The 15,740-nt window shown below is 38.8% G+C and overlaps 1 protein-coding gene and 1 long non-coding RNA gene across 2 annotated transcripts; both read right to left on the reverse strand.

Annotated features, from left to right (window-relative positions):
- Positions 1–493: 493 nt before the first annotated feature.
- crabp2a (cellular retinoic acid binding protein 2, a) lies at positions 494–5,025 on the reverse strand. The gene is made up of 4 exons (XM_079468756.1): positions 4,642–5,025; positions 1,637–1,815; positions 1,257–1,373; positions 494–1,125 (listed from the first exon to the last, which is right to left on the reverse strand). Exons 1-4 carry the CDS (start codon positions 4,721–4,723, stop codon positions 1,075–1,077), a joined length of 429 nt encoding a protein of 142 aa, XP_079324882.1. The 5' UTR covers positions 4,724–5,025; the 3' UTR covers positions 494–1,074.
- A 7,139-nt stretch (positions 5,026–12,164) lies between these two features.
- LOC306901185 lies at positions 12,165–15,482 on the reverse strand. The gene is made up of 2 exons (XR_013787364.1): positions 15,381–15,482; positions 12,165–15,210 (listed from the first exon to the last, which is right to left on the reverse strand). It is a non-coding gene; the product is annotated as an uncharacterized lncRNA (long non-coding RNA).
- Positions 15,483–15,740: the final 258 nt, after the last annotated feature.

Raw genomic sequence — 15,740 nt, forward strand, 5'->3', positions numbered from 1 at the left:
TATCCCATTGGATAGTTCTAGTGCCTGTAAAAATGATCCAGGGTCCTGATCATCAGGCCTGTTTTGTCGCCATAGCGACGAGAGTGGAAGATCAACTAACGAAATCTTTGATGATGTGTTTTAAATTTCATTTTTATATTCACATGCACCCATTTTGCCGATTACATTCCGACCCAAAAGTGAAGAAGCAAGAGTCATTCTTTCCAAACCCAAGGGTTTCGCCATGCCCGAATACAGGGACACACAGAGATGGTGACAAGAGAGACTGTGATGGAAAAAACAAGGAGAGAACGAGGGGGGAGAGAGACATAGACATAGAAGTTATTCTAGTTACAGCCAGCTGACATTAATACTAAAATAAGCTTTGAACCCACCAATGTGAGAACACAGGGAGGGGACGCCGTTTAAAAAAATTGTTCATAAATATAACATTGACTAATATTGATTGCATCAAAATTCAATAATTCATTGAAAAACAGAGATGAGAACAAATTGTGTAACAGCTGTAACCTTTATTGAACATGCACAGATACGAGCAATGGATTTGTTTATATAAAAACATAATGAAAAAAACGATACTCTGGGATAAAAACCCCACACTCAGGTTTTACTAAATTATATACAAAGCATTAGAGATGGTATCACGATTGATAAAATAAAAAAGAGGATTTAATGTTTAAGCTACAGACATACTGTATCATATTTAGACAACATATAATACAGAGACACACTTACTATCTTTCCGCTGTTTCTCAACAGGTAGCTATGATTATGACAGACTGATCTATCAAAGCCAAGTTCCCATTCAACTCTCATTTTTGTAGATACTGACCCTTAAAAGTGCTTTTGAGCCCAAAATGATTTTTTTCTGAGTTGACCAGTTTGGGTCAAAAGACTTTGCCTGAACCTTGCTTGGTTTTCTGGAATATCAGATGCTGAATCAGCTCATTTATTTGCATGGCTCTCTGATGTAAAAGCTTGAAAGATGAGATCGGGGTTAGAGGAAATGGATTATATCATATCACCGTCATTGTGGATAACTAGAGTGAGTGATCTTCCCATTCCCTCTTACTTTCATTCTCTGACATAAATTCGTGTGCACACGACGTCGTCTGCGCTCATGGTCTGCCAAGAAAAGCAGGAAAAGACTATTAACAAAAAAATATGATCAAAAAACTTTACTTGTGCTACAAACGCAAGGCCGGCAATTCAGATAATCCAAATATATTATGTCCCAAAAATGGTAAATGTCTCACCAGAATCAGTTCTCCGTCATTGGTTAGCTCCCTGGTCCATGAGGTTTTCGGCCCCTCGCCCTTTTGTAGAGTCTGTTCGCATGTGATTTTGGTGTCCGTCTCCCAGCGAGGAAAGCTCTGAGAAACACAAAGACAAACGTGAAAAGGCCAGATTTGGGAGTTGTGTAAAAAATTAGTGTTTTCTTTGTTTTTCTTACAGTGTGTCTGTGAAAGAACATTGTGAAAACGATCCGTGCCCATGAGAATGGAAATTAAATAGGTGGAGACTGGGTGTGTTTCCAGTCTGATAGCTCCTCTGAGATGTTGGGTGTGTTTGAATCCACATCAGATATTAAAATTACACACATCTCATAACATTTTGCTTTTTTGGATGTGTTTACCGTGCACGGACGTCCATCCACAGTGGTCTCATTAAACTCATGTCCTACGGTGAAGGTGACGTGGGTGGTCCTAACGGAGGTGGAGGTTTTGATGGACAGGAGCTCTCCATCCTGCGTGATCTCCACAGATGGCTTGGACGCCGCCGCCACCGCAATCTTTCTCAGCATCACGTTCACACCTGCCGAAACACACATGCATTTACAATTCAGATATGATCATTGAACACTGCATTACACCAGCGTCCATGGACATTGAGGGGAATCCTGATTTATAAAATACAGAAAGACTGATTTCTTTCTAAGGCAAGTGTCCAGTAGTTGGACAGATAATGGGAGAGAGTGATATTTAGACTGGCTGTGTTCCGCACATCTGCGCTCGCTGTCGACACTGTTTGATGACATCAGATATGATCCCATAGAGGGAATTTGACAAGCACCCAGAGAAATAAAAGGTGCGGTAATACAAACATGATAAGTACAAAGTCACTTTAGGATTTTCATTTGAACACAACCACACCATTCTTCATGAGCTATGCTGTAGAAAATCCTGGGCCGCCAAAAAAAACGTACAATATTTTTTGTAAAATAAATTTTGACTTCTTACAGAGTGTGACATTTAGTTTTTTACAGTGTACACTGACATTGTATAAATAAATCAATGAAAAACCAATTAATAAACTCTTGCTTTTGGGGGTCTCAGGTGCCCCACGGTCATTTTATTTAATATTTTGAAACTTAATAATATTCTTTAAATATCATAAGAAAATAAATATATTTGTGTTTGGGGTCTCAAGAGCCTGAGATTAAAAATCTAAATAATTGCAAATGACATTTACATTTAGTCATTTTGCAGACGCTTTATCCAAAGAGACTTACAAAGAGTTCAGAGAGCTAATACAAAGGTTTCAACAAAAGCCAGACCAATACCTGTGGAGAGAAAGTTTTTTGTTTAGTTTTTTTTCTCATTTCTCAAGTATTAACAGAAAGGTAGGTTTTAAGTAGTTTTTTGAAGGTTGTGAGAGATGTGGTTGACCGGACCGAGTTAGGAGGAATGTTCCACCAGTGAGAGAGAATGAGCGATTTAATGCCCTTATGAGAAGGCACTACAAGAGGCGACTGGTTCGCTGAACGCAGGCTTCTTGATGGGGTGTAGGAGTGAGGAGACTAGGATAGTTGGACTGGTAGACCATAGATACATTCTCTTCCGTAGTTTATTTTGGTTTGTTTTAAATCTATATCTCAACAAAAAATGAGGGTGTGATATATAATATATTATACCTATATTTTAGATTATTAATTTCTTTACAAACAGAATGATTGAATGCGATGTGTATGTGCGCGTGTTTGCATTGATGGGTGGGTGGACGGGTGGGCTGGTGGATGGGTGGGTGAATACATTGAGAGGGGGAAGTTATTCAAGCAGCCACAGGGGATGCTGTAATCTATTAAACCTTCCTGACAGGAAATGGATAGAGCACAGAGTGGAAGTAGGAAAGGGCAGAGGTAAAAAAGACAAAAGCATGGCATGGTCGAGGGAGGGCAAGAGTACTGACATTAGAAAAAGAAGCTACTAAAGGAAAGGAAAAGGTAGTCAAGTGTGGAAAAAGACAGCTAGATGTAAAGAGGCCAGTTCCCCCCACTCTCTCTCTCTTTCTGTCTGTGTGTGTGTCGAGTAGAATTTCACACTAGTTACCTCGCACACATTCCCACCTGTCACCAAGGGTAAATATATACACGTAAAGGCAGTCAATAGGAACACCCAAACTTGAGGCAGACATACAGGCAGACATGTGTTAGCAAATTCAACAACAAACTTCTATTTGCATAAAGGAGCCCTATAATCATCACAACACAAAACACAAGATAGGTGAAAAGAACATCTGTTTCAGATTCATCTGTACACTAACAGATACACATAATCAAACTTCTCTGAGTGTCACATCAACCTCAGTTAGTCGGTGCATTTAATCCTCAGATCTGATAAAGTCATAACTCAAAACCCCAAAACAAACCCAGAAAAGATGTCCGAGAACACACAGACGGTCAGGGTCAGTGTCACAAGTCAAAGGTCAGAGGAAGCATTTCAGAATTAAAGGGATGGAGATGAGAACTGAAGATGGAGGAGGGGATGACAGGGCGTGGTGACAGGTCGAGCACATCTGTGCACAGAAATAGGCTAAAATTGTATGCCTCTTTGTTGAATTGTGTAGAGTTACATGCTTGTGTATGTACATGTGTGTGTGTCTGAAACATTCTTGGAGCAGATTCCTCAATCAACTAATATGTCAATCACACACATTCTTCACATGGATACACAACCTTTTGGTCTCCTGCAGCTTTTCTTATAATTCACGTTGTTCCCACACGTCTATGTTAGAAACAGCAAGGGCTCTCACACGGGCGCGCACACACACAATTTTCAATTGTGCTCCTTCTCCGGCCTCTTTAACCTGTCTGCTTAGTTTTCACTATTCTTTTAAACCACTCGAACGTCTCAGGGAATGTTTTCTTTTGTGCGACAGAGCTATGGCTGCTGAAGAGGACTGTTTGGGTGGCTGCGGTGCCCTCATTAAATGGGACTTCTGTAAAATTAGGAAGTCACGCTTCATTCTGGCGTGAAAAGTGCGTAATATTGAAAAATAAGTCTATTTGATCTGGAATGATAGACTTTCCAACACAAGCATTTGGAATTCGCGCTCGCGTAAAGTGAGTCACTTATCTGGTGCCCAAGGCGTTTCGTGCCCACATCTTTCAGTGCATACGAGCGCGCAACTGTTATTGTATTCTTACAGTCAACAGTGTCCCTTTAATGCCTAATTTATGTCAAAAATACGAAGCAAGCATTTTTTTGTTGTTTTTATTTATATTTCATCAAATTAAGCTTGAGGTTGTATTGAGTATGGACCAACCCTTGTGAGAGGGATAGCTATTTACTGTATGTATTCACATTTGCGCATCCTATTTGTGCGCGTTAGCAGCATCATTCAATCATTCCGGTTACTTACCCAATGCTTTGAGAAGCTCCTCGAAGTTTTCGGACATTTTCATTTTCCAAGTACCAGCAAAATCAGGGATTTTACGATCCATCGTGCGCTTTGTCGCTCTTTAAGTGTATCCGCCTGTTGCGCTGTCTGTCTGTCTGTCTGTAGTGACAACGCCCGGACACTTTGCTTTACTACAGTTCACCTCTAACTGATTCTAAAACCAATGTTCCCAATGAGATAACCCAAATTTATTTAGCTCTCTTCTGACCAGCCTAACTTAAGACGTCAACCTTCACTTTTTATTTTCCTGACTTAAGTAGCAGGAATTAAAAACGTTATATCTTGTGGCAAATAGGTTGAACCGAATATTTGAGGCAGCTATCACATTTATTCCGTAACGCACACACCCCTTCTTTGACAACTCCACCCTCTCTTTTGAACTGTCAAACCAAAGCACCAATAATAACTCGAGAAGACGACAGTATCCCGCCCACGCCACGCCTCATTTAAAACAAATGTGCTTTTAATGTCGCCCATCAAAAATAATTTGTACATTAGCTTAAAGAGTTTTCTTTCTTTAAAGTGTATCGAAAGCTATAATAGAATTTCATTTTTTGCTTTTTTCATGGATTTATTGTTTAACACGACTTTAGGGTACATTTCATTAGAAAGGTAACGATTGCATTTCCGTCACTGTTTTTGTCCCTGCTAAAACATCCTTATTCACTGGTTCATTTTAAATGCGTTAATGTAGAGTCTTAAATCTTCACACATATGTTATGTTCATATATTTTATAGTTAAAATAGTTTAGATGGAACATGCCACACAGTAACATGTATGTAATATCAACAATCAATAGGCCTAAAAACAGGACACTATGCTAAACTAACTGTCATAAAAGTGAAGTCAAGTTCAATTCCTTCCCTCCTCTTCGTTCCCGTGGTTATCCAAAGCCAACCGTGCACACTCAACGCTCCTGTAACTGGATCTGTCTCCTTTGGGAAACGTTTTTCCCACTGAGGGAGACACGGATGGTCTTGTGCGGGTGGTAAAGAATTCCAGAGGTCTTGACGGGAGCAAGTGAACGTGCGTAAAGGAGAATTACGCGGGCACAAAGGGTGACCCAGCAGAGGCCAGGAGGTTGCGCCAGTTTCCTCGAGGGTCTTTAGTTACCCCCTCACCCCTGCTGTTGAAGCGGAAGAAAGGAGCCGAGGATCAGGACATATGGGGATGGGGGGGGTGGTTCTTGGTTAAAGGTGGAGAGGCGAAGTTTGGGTCCCTAATGAAGACGCGGGCAACGGAGACTGCATGATGAATGTGAGCGCTACAAAGAAGTCGTTAAACATTTACTTTTGATGGATGGACTTTAGCGCCCTAGTGAACGACAGATTTAAATTTGCGGGTTACCCTGGTGACAGCAAGGACCCCGTGCGGTTTCCAGCCGCTCGCGCGTACGGACGCGCTTCAAAATACGTTCTGACACAGACCCCCGCTAACCCACACTAACATTTTACGATTATTACTTTTAAAAATCCCACATAAATACTTTTTTCTTTTACAAAAAGCAATGACGCATTGGGGTCGCGCCCCCGCGCACTGCTTGTTGACAAAGCGCGCCGCTTGTATTACAAGCACTTGACAGAGATAGTGCAGCGATACATCACACATCGCACACCTTGCCGATTGTGTTCGCACAATAGTTTCATGTCTACACATGTTCCACGTCGTACGACAACACCCGGCGATAGTCATTACGCTCTCATATCAATGGAGCTATTTGTCTTCTTATCGCCGTCCTAATCTCGCTCTTCGCCGTCTGCCTTTGTACCCCGTTTGCTCGTCGGGTCTTTGCTGCAGGGGTGTGGGCAAGCGAAGAGAGTTATCTTTGGCATATCTAAATACCAACTTAATGGTATGCACCACCAGCAACAGAGCTGAGAGATAAAAATAAACAAAAACTGTTTTGGAAACTGTTATTATGCTCATTAAATAAATAAGTCCCAGTTGCTTTAATACCACACATTGAACTGAAGGTCAAGATGTTTGTGTGAACAGGTAAAATGGGCAACTATCTCCTGGTAAACAAAAAACAAACAATATTTTGCATGTCCTGGCCTATGATACCAAACACCCTTGCATTCCTCCCAACTGTTCTCTCCCCCGTTTTCCCCCTCACCACCTTACCCATTTTCATTCCCACCCACTTATCTTTTGTTCTTTTGTGCTTAGGTCATTTTTTATTACTTTGTTCAGGGCTGGTGAGAAGAAGAAAGAATGAGCGAGAGAATGAGATCAAAGCCCAACGGGGAATGACAAAGATGGAGAAAAGGATGAGCGGCAAAGAAAACAAAAAAGAAAGAGCTGAAGGGAATAAGAAGAGGTGCTTGGCAATGGGACATACATATTTCTGTGCACTTTGAAAGAGGAATTAGGGTTTCATTTTACATTTCTCCCTATACCCTCCCTCTCTTCTGTCTCTTTCTGCTTCTCACTCCTCATGCCAAGATCTCAGCAGGGTAAGTGATACTTCACTCAGGGGACTCGCATAACCCCAAAACACATGCCACCGGCACATAGGTTTATGCCTGGAACACCACACACAGTCTTGTCCACAACACCTCACACACACAGACACACGCACACACACAAATTGGGTTTGTGTGGATTACAGTGGTTTTCCATCCTGACTTTTAAACTTTTAAAGGTTCTCCTCAACCTAACCTTCTCAGAAAAACGTTTTTACATTTTCAATAGAACAAATAAATGCACACGACCAGTCGAAGGTTGGAAACAGTTATTCTTTCTTTCTTTGTCCACCATTTAGGTAGTATAAGTAAATTAATCAAAACTATATTGTAGCACAGCTGTCACTATGGGGATTATGTTGCAAATAAAAGCATCCAAAATAAATCAAAATTGTAATATTTTAGCATCTGGTCCTCAATTACAAATTGTTTTGACCGAAAGATATACATTACTATATGTTGCCATAATTGTATATTTTTGTCTACAAGAGTATTTTTAAACATATTGCATTTTAAGATTAAAAAATGTTTTGGATTATTGGAATCATTTCAGGAAAGTGTTAAAAAACTTCTGAATGGTAATTGTATCAATAAATAAACAAATAAATTATGACTTATAAACTTTTTCCTTTATCAGGGCAATAGGCTTTACCAGGAACACACACATTGGTTATTAGTGAGAGCTTCCTATAGACATCCATTATACATAATGATTCTATCCCCTGACCCTATCGTCAACTCTTAGGCCACTAAATGTGGTATATGCCTATACAGGGCGCGTGATGTATGTGTTGTCATCAGAACGTCATGTACGTATACACAGCTCAATTTTTCTATATTTTTGCCCTAATAAACATCTAGAAACCAAGCACGCCCAAGAAACGTCCATCCAAAATGACTACAACAAAATACAGTAAGTACTCATATGTTAAATGTTTTTTGTAAGGCAGGTTTGACTGTACATATTATTACATTTAAAACAAAACATTTTTGAGCATTTTATTGAGCATTTTAACATTATGAAACTGAATTAATAAGTAAATGTAGATCAAGCCTCACTTTTTAGGGTGATCCCTTACCACTTATAGGTTATTTATAAACCACACAAGTAAATTGCATGATTCCTTTAATCCAGCTGTTCCTTTTTCTCCCCCCCCCCTCTCTTTTCTTTCCATGTGGTGTCCATTCTTTCCCACTTTATTCGTTGCTCATTATTAAACCCCCCTTTCTTTCCCTCTCTCTCTCTCTCTCTCTCTCTCTCTCTCTCTCTCTCTCTCTCTCTCTCTCTCTCTCTCTCGCACACACACACACACACACACACACAAACATGCATTCTGTCTCTATCCTACTTATACAGTAGAGTCAAATCAGACTGGGGCTGGTGAATCAAAAGCTAAACATTAGCCTACCCGTTATTGGCTGTCATCTTATCTTTGAAATCATTTCCTACTAACTTCTGTTTTCCATCCTGTTTCCAACTAAATGAAACGAGAAGAGACAGCTACACACATATATGTCGAAAGGAGTGTCGTGATTGTAAATGTTGGCTGTTCACCTTTAAAGAGTGTGTGTTTTTTGCTCGCATAAGCTTCTGCCAATCTGCAGCCACTTCAGCGCTAAACTTGACCGCGACCTTTAACTCGGTGTCCTGTGACATCAATTACTATCAGGCTGTTGACTTTCATCCCCTTGTTCTGAGACGAGGGATTTTAGAGCCCAGTGGTCTATAGAGAATGTTCTCAAGTTTTGTTTGTGGACCGCCATCCAAAATGCTGCACAAATGAACTCTTTTACCTCAACACCTCATCAGTCATCTGTACTGCGCTATGTGTGTGCATTGGTGTGTTTTAAAACTGGCACTCTAAATAAATATGCTCAAATCATTCTTAACACAGCAGGCATCAATTTGAACAGTTTTATTTGCAAAAGCATTTGTTTCTTGTTTATTTCTCTCTACTGTCTTCCGTCTAAAAAGTTATATAACAAAAAATATAACAAGACTATTACAAAACTCTTTTGTCTACAAAAAAGTATTGCTGACAGTCAAAAAATTTGATCCTTCCATGCATAGTGCCCTGATACAGATTTGAAATGACAAGAGGGTGAGTGAATGAGGACAGAATTTTCATTAAAGTTTAAAGATGAGTGTAGCTGAGCCAGAGAAAATATAATAAATTAGATAGAAAAATTAGACACACAGATGCAATAAGCTATAGATGCAGAGATAAGGAATTAAAGATGTGCATTTTATTATTACATTGATCTCTCTCTCTTTCTCTCTCTCTCTCTCTCTCTCTCTCTCTCTCTCTCTCTCTCTCTCTCTCTCTCTCTCTCTCTCTCATTAACTCTGAAAATGAAAATGTTGCTGTTTTGGTCCTTATGCCCTTCATTTTATTTCCATCCGGAAGAATGGATAAAAAAACATTTCCACTCACATCCTTCAACAGCTGTCAGGCTCCAAAAGCCTAAAATTCTGGGCTTTGTGTACCACTGATCGCCCCATAGACACAGCTAAACTATTTTAACCACAAAATGGTGAGAATTAATGGTGAAAACTTAGCAAGAGAACGCATGAGCTAGCTTCTATATAGATTTTATTTTAACATTTACATTTATGCATTTGGCAGATGCTTTTATCCAAAGCCATTATACAATACACACGTTTTTTAAGTACGAGCGAGAGTACAAGAGACATATGAAAACAGTGTGGTTGAAAGCATGAAAAAAATAGACAAAAGAGAGAAAAGAGATGTGGGAAGAAAAACACAAGGCTTTTCCCAGCATTTAACCTTAGTTTATGTGCATATCTCCAATAATTTTTGTGACCATTAAAAGTTTGTATCACTCCACCCTTTTCTATCATTTTGCCAGCCTTCAGCGCACCCTCCTGCCTTTCACTCTTCACTTATTCTTTCTCTTAATTTTTCCTGCCTTCTCTTTAAGCCCAATTGTTACTCTGTTGACTCTGCTCGGCATATGCTTGTATTTGTCTGATGTCATATTTGTGTCATGACCTATTGACTGATGCCAGAGATTGAGACTTGATTGATTGTTGCTCAGCATATTCTCAGAGGGAATGTGGGGCATTGTGAAAAACTAGTTTATACCAGTAGGCCTACAACAAACATCCACTAACAACCTATGCATGTCAAAGATATAATACTTCCATATAATAAACATACACATGTGTTAATTCATTTAAACAAACGTGTTAAAGGAATTGTTCACTTTCAGATGTGAAGATATAAGTTGAGGCAACACTTAACGACACAGTATATAAACTGTATATTTGCACGTGATCTGAATATGATCTTATAAGAACGGCGCATTCCGTGTCAAATAGGGCCAGAACACACTTTCAGACATTCAGTTGCATAAACATGGAAAAAAGAAATGTGTGGTACTCTGTAAAAGAAAGGCCAGATTTCTGTAACACGCACACAGTAGTATGAGTGTGCACGGAGAAGCCAGAGAACAAGTGTTTAAATGGGTGGAGAGGTGAATGAGAGGTTAAAAATTCAGAAGAGGGGGCAATGAAACTCCAAAATAAAAGAGGGTGGGAAATATTTTGGATTTGGTCAAATTGATATGACTGTCAAATCATCTTGAGGGAACTTTTATATGCAGGTCTCAAGGAGGTCTACTCAGAACCTATGAATGAAAAGTGGACTACATGTCTCGAGGCGAGCACGCTATTGGGGCTTTAAATCAAAGCACTGCAGTGCCATCTCGTGGACAAAGTGGAATGCTTGCGTTCGTCATTTTTAAACTCTTTATCAGTTTATTCAATCCTTTATAAGAACTGTATGACAGATTGTACATATCCAACACTGTTATATAAACAAATCGTACGTGCATTGACTCAAACGCAGTTATACGTTTATTAGTAACATAATATCGCCACCTAGCGGTCAACAATGAAATGCTCAAATTATTACTGTCGGTGGTGTTGCTTGGGATGCACTGACAGAGCTGGGTAGATTTGTCAGGAACGGTGCAGGAACAAGGGTACGGGGTTAACAAGGGGTTAATTCTTTTAATAATAAAAACAAAACACAAAACAACAACCCACGAGGGGTAAAACAACTGAACAGTAAGGGTAAGAACAGGAAGGGTACACAGGAATGACTATAAACTAGACTAAATACAACACTAGACATATCTAAGACTAGACTAGACTAGACATAGCAATACATGACAAGGCGTGTGACACGGACAAACATCTCAAAATGATCCGGCAGAAGAGAGAAGACACAGGGCTGAAGTAATGAATATGAAATAATTAACGATCAATAACGAGGAAAGGAGAGGCCAGGAACAGAAAGGAGACCGGAGAGAGTGTATGGCAAGCCATAACAACAATAAATGCCTCTCTCCACACTACACATGAGGTTCTGTCATGATCCGGCCACTAAAACATTAGAAACATGACATGCGGCAGAATCATGACAAGATTACTTGGGAATTGTAATCAGTTACTGACTACAAACTAAATGGCAAAATTTGGCAAAACAAAAAGTATTCAGACGGCAATATGACAAAAAATGTATAATCTAAACTATAAGATTCTGTCTACATAATTAAGATTCATAAATACCTGCATATATTATAGCCACATTAATACCAGTTTGCGAATAGCAAAAAAGAAAAGCTGGAACCTTTTCAGGCATATATAAAAAAAGATTGAAAGTAATTTTTTTGTTAAAATTGGGTTTTGGTTCAAATATTAATAATCTCTGAAAATATCGCTGAAAAATAGCCATTTAAAGTGGCTATAGCTGATCTTTAAGGATATGCCGGTGTCTGTCAAATTGTCCTGTCAGATTTTCCTACTGCAGGGCAAAATTTTATTTAATCTGAACCACATCGACAAAATAATCAGGTAGGATTATTTTACATTACAAAGTACCCTGTCAGGTAGTCCTACCATTTTAAAATAAACACATAAAACAAGTTTACATCGTAAATGTCAGATTATCCTACCAGCACAAATTATAATAATTCACAGACCTATCAAATTGTATTATCAGTATTTATTTATACATTTTACAACGTAAATACATAAAATTCCCGTAGCAGTGTAAAATATACAGTTAGGATAATTTCAGCTAAAAATGAAAACTTCATCTTGAATAACTCACCCTCTAGTTGTTCCAAACATGTATAAACGTCTTTGTTCAGCTGAAAAGAGATATATTTGGAATAATGTTAGCAACCAACAGTTTTGAAGCACCATTGAAAAATTTAAATAGTAGTCAAAAGTGCTGCATTCCTCAAAATATATTTTTTTGTGTTCAACAGAAGCAAAAAATTACTCTTCTATGGCAGTGAACGGTACTTCAGAATTGATGGTTGCTAACATTATTCAAAATATCTCTCTTCGTGTTCAATGGAACAAAGAAATGTATACAGGTCTGGAACAACCGGGTGAATAATTCGTTACAGAATTTTCATTTTTGGGTGGAGTATCCCTTGTGGGCCCAGCACCATTTTCCTTACTTTCGTGTTATTCAAACAGTTTTATACAGTATTTGTATAGTCTTCAACACTAGGAAATGTTTTATTTATTAAATTGTTATTTAGAAAAAGTAGGCTATTATACCACTGCAGGAGACTTTTACTTTTGATACTTGACTGTTGCGCTTTTATTTTTAGCTCTTAACTTTAAACCCTTTAAAGGGTTAACTTTAAACTACATACAAGTTAAACAGATTTGGAACTTTCATATGATATCAAACACTGTAATATGATAATTTTCTCCATGTGTTGTGTTTTATCACATCACAAATGTTCACAATAGAAAGATTGAATTATGAATGACAGGTACACACAGTCGTCAAACAACAGAATCAAGTTGTGAAAGATTAAATGTATCAATCGCTTGTGCTTATCTTATACCTATTTAAAATGGAAAATATATTCATATTTTTCAGATGTATTACCTTTGCACAAATCGCTTAAATCATAGTATTATTGTTGCTAGATTGTGAAGATTAACACTGTTCTTAAACAATACATAGCGAACATAAATGGAATCATTTTTGGAATCTGTTTACTTAATCCAGATTACAAGCAATAATTTAATACCCAGCTCTGTGCACTGAACACAATTTTTGTCTTCCCCATTTCTTCACATTCTGCCCAAGCATGCAATTTCAATGCAATTGTTTTCGGTACCCCCGTTGACCGGATGGTTTAGATTCATAACCCCATAATAATACTGTCCACAGAGTGCAACTGGATGGCTACTAATGCATCCCCAATACCACAACTTCTGCATTTCTAAATGCTTTCTAATCATATTTATATAACTCGTCTCGGTTATGGTTTCTGCCTAAACCTAAACTTCCCTAACACAAAACCACCTGTTTCACAAAAACCTTTTAGAAAGAAGTTCAAATCCTCAGGAAAATCACTTCATGACCAACATGTCTAATCTCCAGGTATGCATCCCCATGAAGAAGGTCATTAGTCTTCTATAACCAATGTAGGGAGATATGCATGGCATATTTTGGTGCATTTTCTCTCTGTACTTTGTAATTTCATACAGAGAGCTTTGTTTTGGTATTTCCGTGAAGACTTGTTTTATACTGATCTTATAATATTTCCTATCCCTAAACTTAACCCTCACAGAAACCATTTTAGTTTTCACATTCACATGATTCTACTGTTCAAACTGTATTACATTCCCTAACCGACCCCGAAATCTTATGCCTAAAGAAAACTTTAATGTTCTTTAATGTTTTATTATGAAACATTTATTAGAAATCTTTTGGCATTCTGCTGGACTGCACAGAAATTTCTGCAGCCAAATAAGAATAAGGCAGATCCAAGACAGACTCATACTTGACGAAAGTCTCAGTTTTAAAAACCTTAAGCAATGTTTGTAAAAGTAGCCTATATTATGCATTATGTAATAACTGTGATGTATAGCTTTTCTTTACTGACAGTATATTTGCTTACAGGGTTTCTACGACACGAAAAAAAAATGAAGGGTTCGAAATGCAACTGGATGAAATCCAACGTGAAATTACTCTGTCACTCAGATCGTGTCCTTCAGGATTCATTTCTAGATATTCTCTTGCCAGGTAGCCTAGTGATTCTGTTGTACCTAAACATGGCTACACAATGAGAAAAGTCAGTAAATCTAAATAGTCGATTAGCACAAAACATTACATGTATACTAGTATTAGTATTATAATAGGCCTACTATTAGGCTGCAAAATATGACAATATAACAGTGCTAAGTCTTTGCAGAAAACAGAAAACAAGTGCCAGCATTTGTGTGAATGTAATTAATTTATATGCAAAAATACCTATACTATCTTAGATTCATAATTACTTATATTTAATTACATCTGTCTGACATAATTAAAAATATACATTTAAAACAAAGCACAAACACAACAATGAAATGCATGCATTTTTGGCTCAGTAGCCTAGAAGTGGCAAAAGCAATAGCCTACTTTTGAGTCTCACAAGATATAAATCAAAGCTACCAAGGTAAACAATAACATCATGACGTTTAACCCAATCGTTTTAGTCCCTGATCCCCCCCGAGCCCCGCAGTCGAGCTGGTTGTTGCTCGGCACCTCGTTTTGTGGGTTCCCCTCGAAATGAACCGCCTGACACACGTCTCCGATCTCTTCACACGCGAGGATGATGTGCTTGCTCTCATTGCGGATGCTTTTGATCCCGCAGGCGTCCCCGAGGTTGTCCACGCGCACCGTGACGAAGGAGAACGTCTGTTTGCTGATGCACAGATTCCCAGACAGGGCTTTACCCCCGGCTTTAGTGCACACACTATCCACCAGTCGAGTCTCGCTGGCGCGGAAGAACGATTGAGTCGGTCTGCCACACATCTGGATTTTGCGCAAGAATGCTTGCCATGCGTTCTGATCCAACGTGTTTGGAACGCCGGCGGGAATATGGCGCATGAGGAAAACGTTATGGGCGTTGTTGTACTTTGCTGGCATGCAGGGTCTAGGGTTTTGATCCAGCGAGTGAATTAGGGGGACGACAGAAGCCAAAAGTACCAAGAAAGCGACCATGGTGTCGATTCCGCTGCGAAAACAAACGAGCGTTACGCAATAACACGCACTGTAAGAGCAGCTGCTTTCAAAGCTAAAGACAGCGTGCTATATTAAGCTCTAGTGGCTTGTGTGTGGCTCTCTCTCTATAAAAGCGAGACACTGTATGTAGCCTACATGTAAGAAGGCATTTTGATACCTTACCTAAAAGACGGCGTTTGCAGATGATGATAACGTTTGATACGTCTACCTGGTGGACCTACATTTGCTTCTGAACTGTTTGAAAAGTGTATCCTGAAACTTGTCAACTCCCCTTACTTTTTTTCTAGCCAGTTGGCTCATGCGTAATATGTTATTATTTGCTAAGGGAGTGCAGTTAACGGATTAAATACATATGTGACCCTGGATCACAAAACCAGTCTTAAGTAGCACGGGAACAATTTTTGTAAAAGCCAAAAGTACATTGTGTGGGTCAAAATTATAGATTTTTCTTTTATGCCAAAATTGTTCAACCCAAAATATATAAAAACTTAATTTTTGTGAGTGGATGGCCTGCTACAATGC

The sequence above is a fragment of the Barbatula barbatula genome (genome assembly GCF_947034865.1).
Source record: "Barbatula barbatula genome assembly, chromosome: 12".
In the NCBI taxonomy this organism is placed as follows: Eukaryota; Metazoa; Chordata; class Actinopteri; order Cypriniformes; family Nemacheilidae; genus Barbatula; species Barbatula barbatula.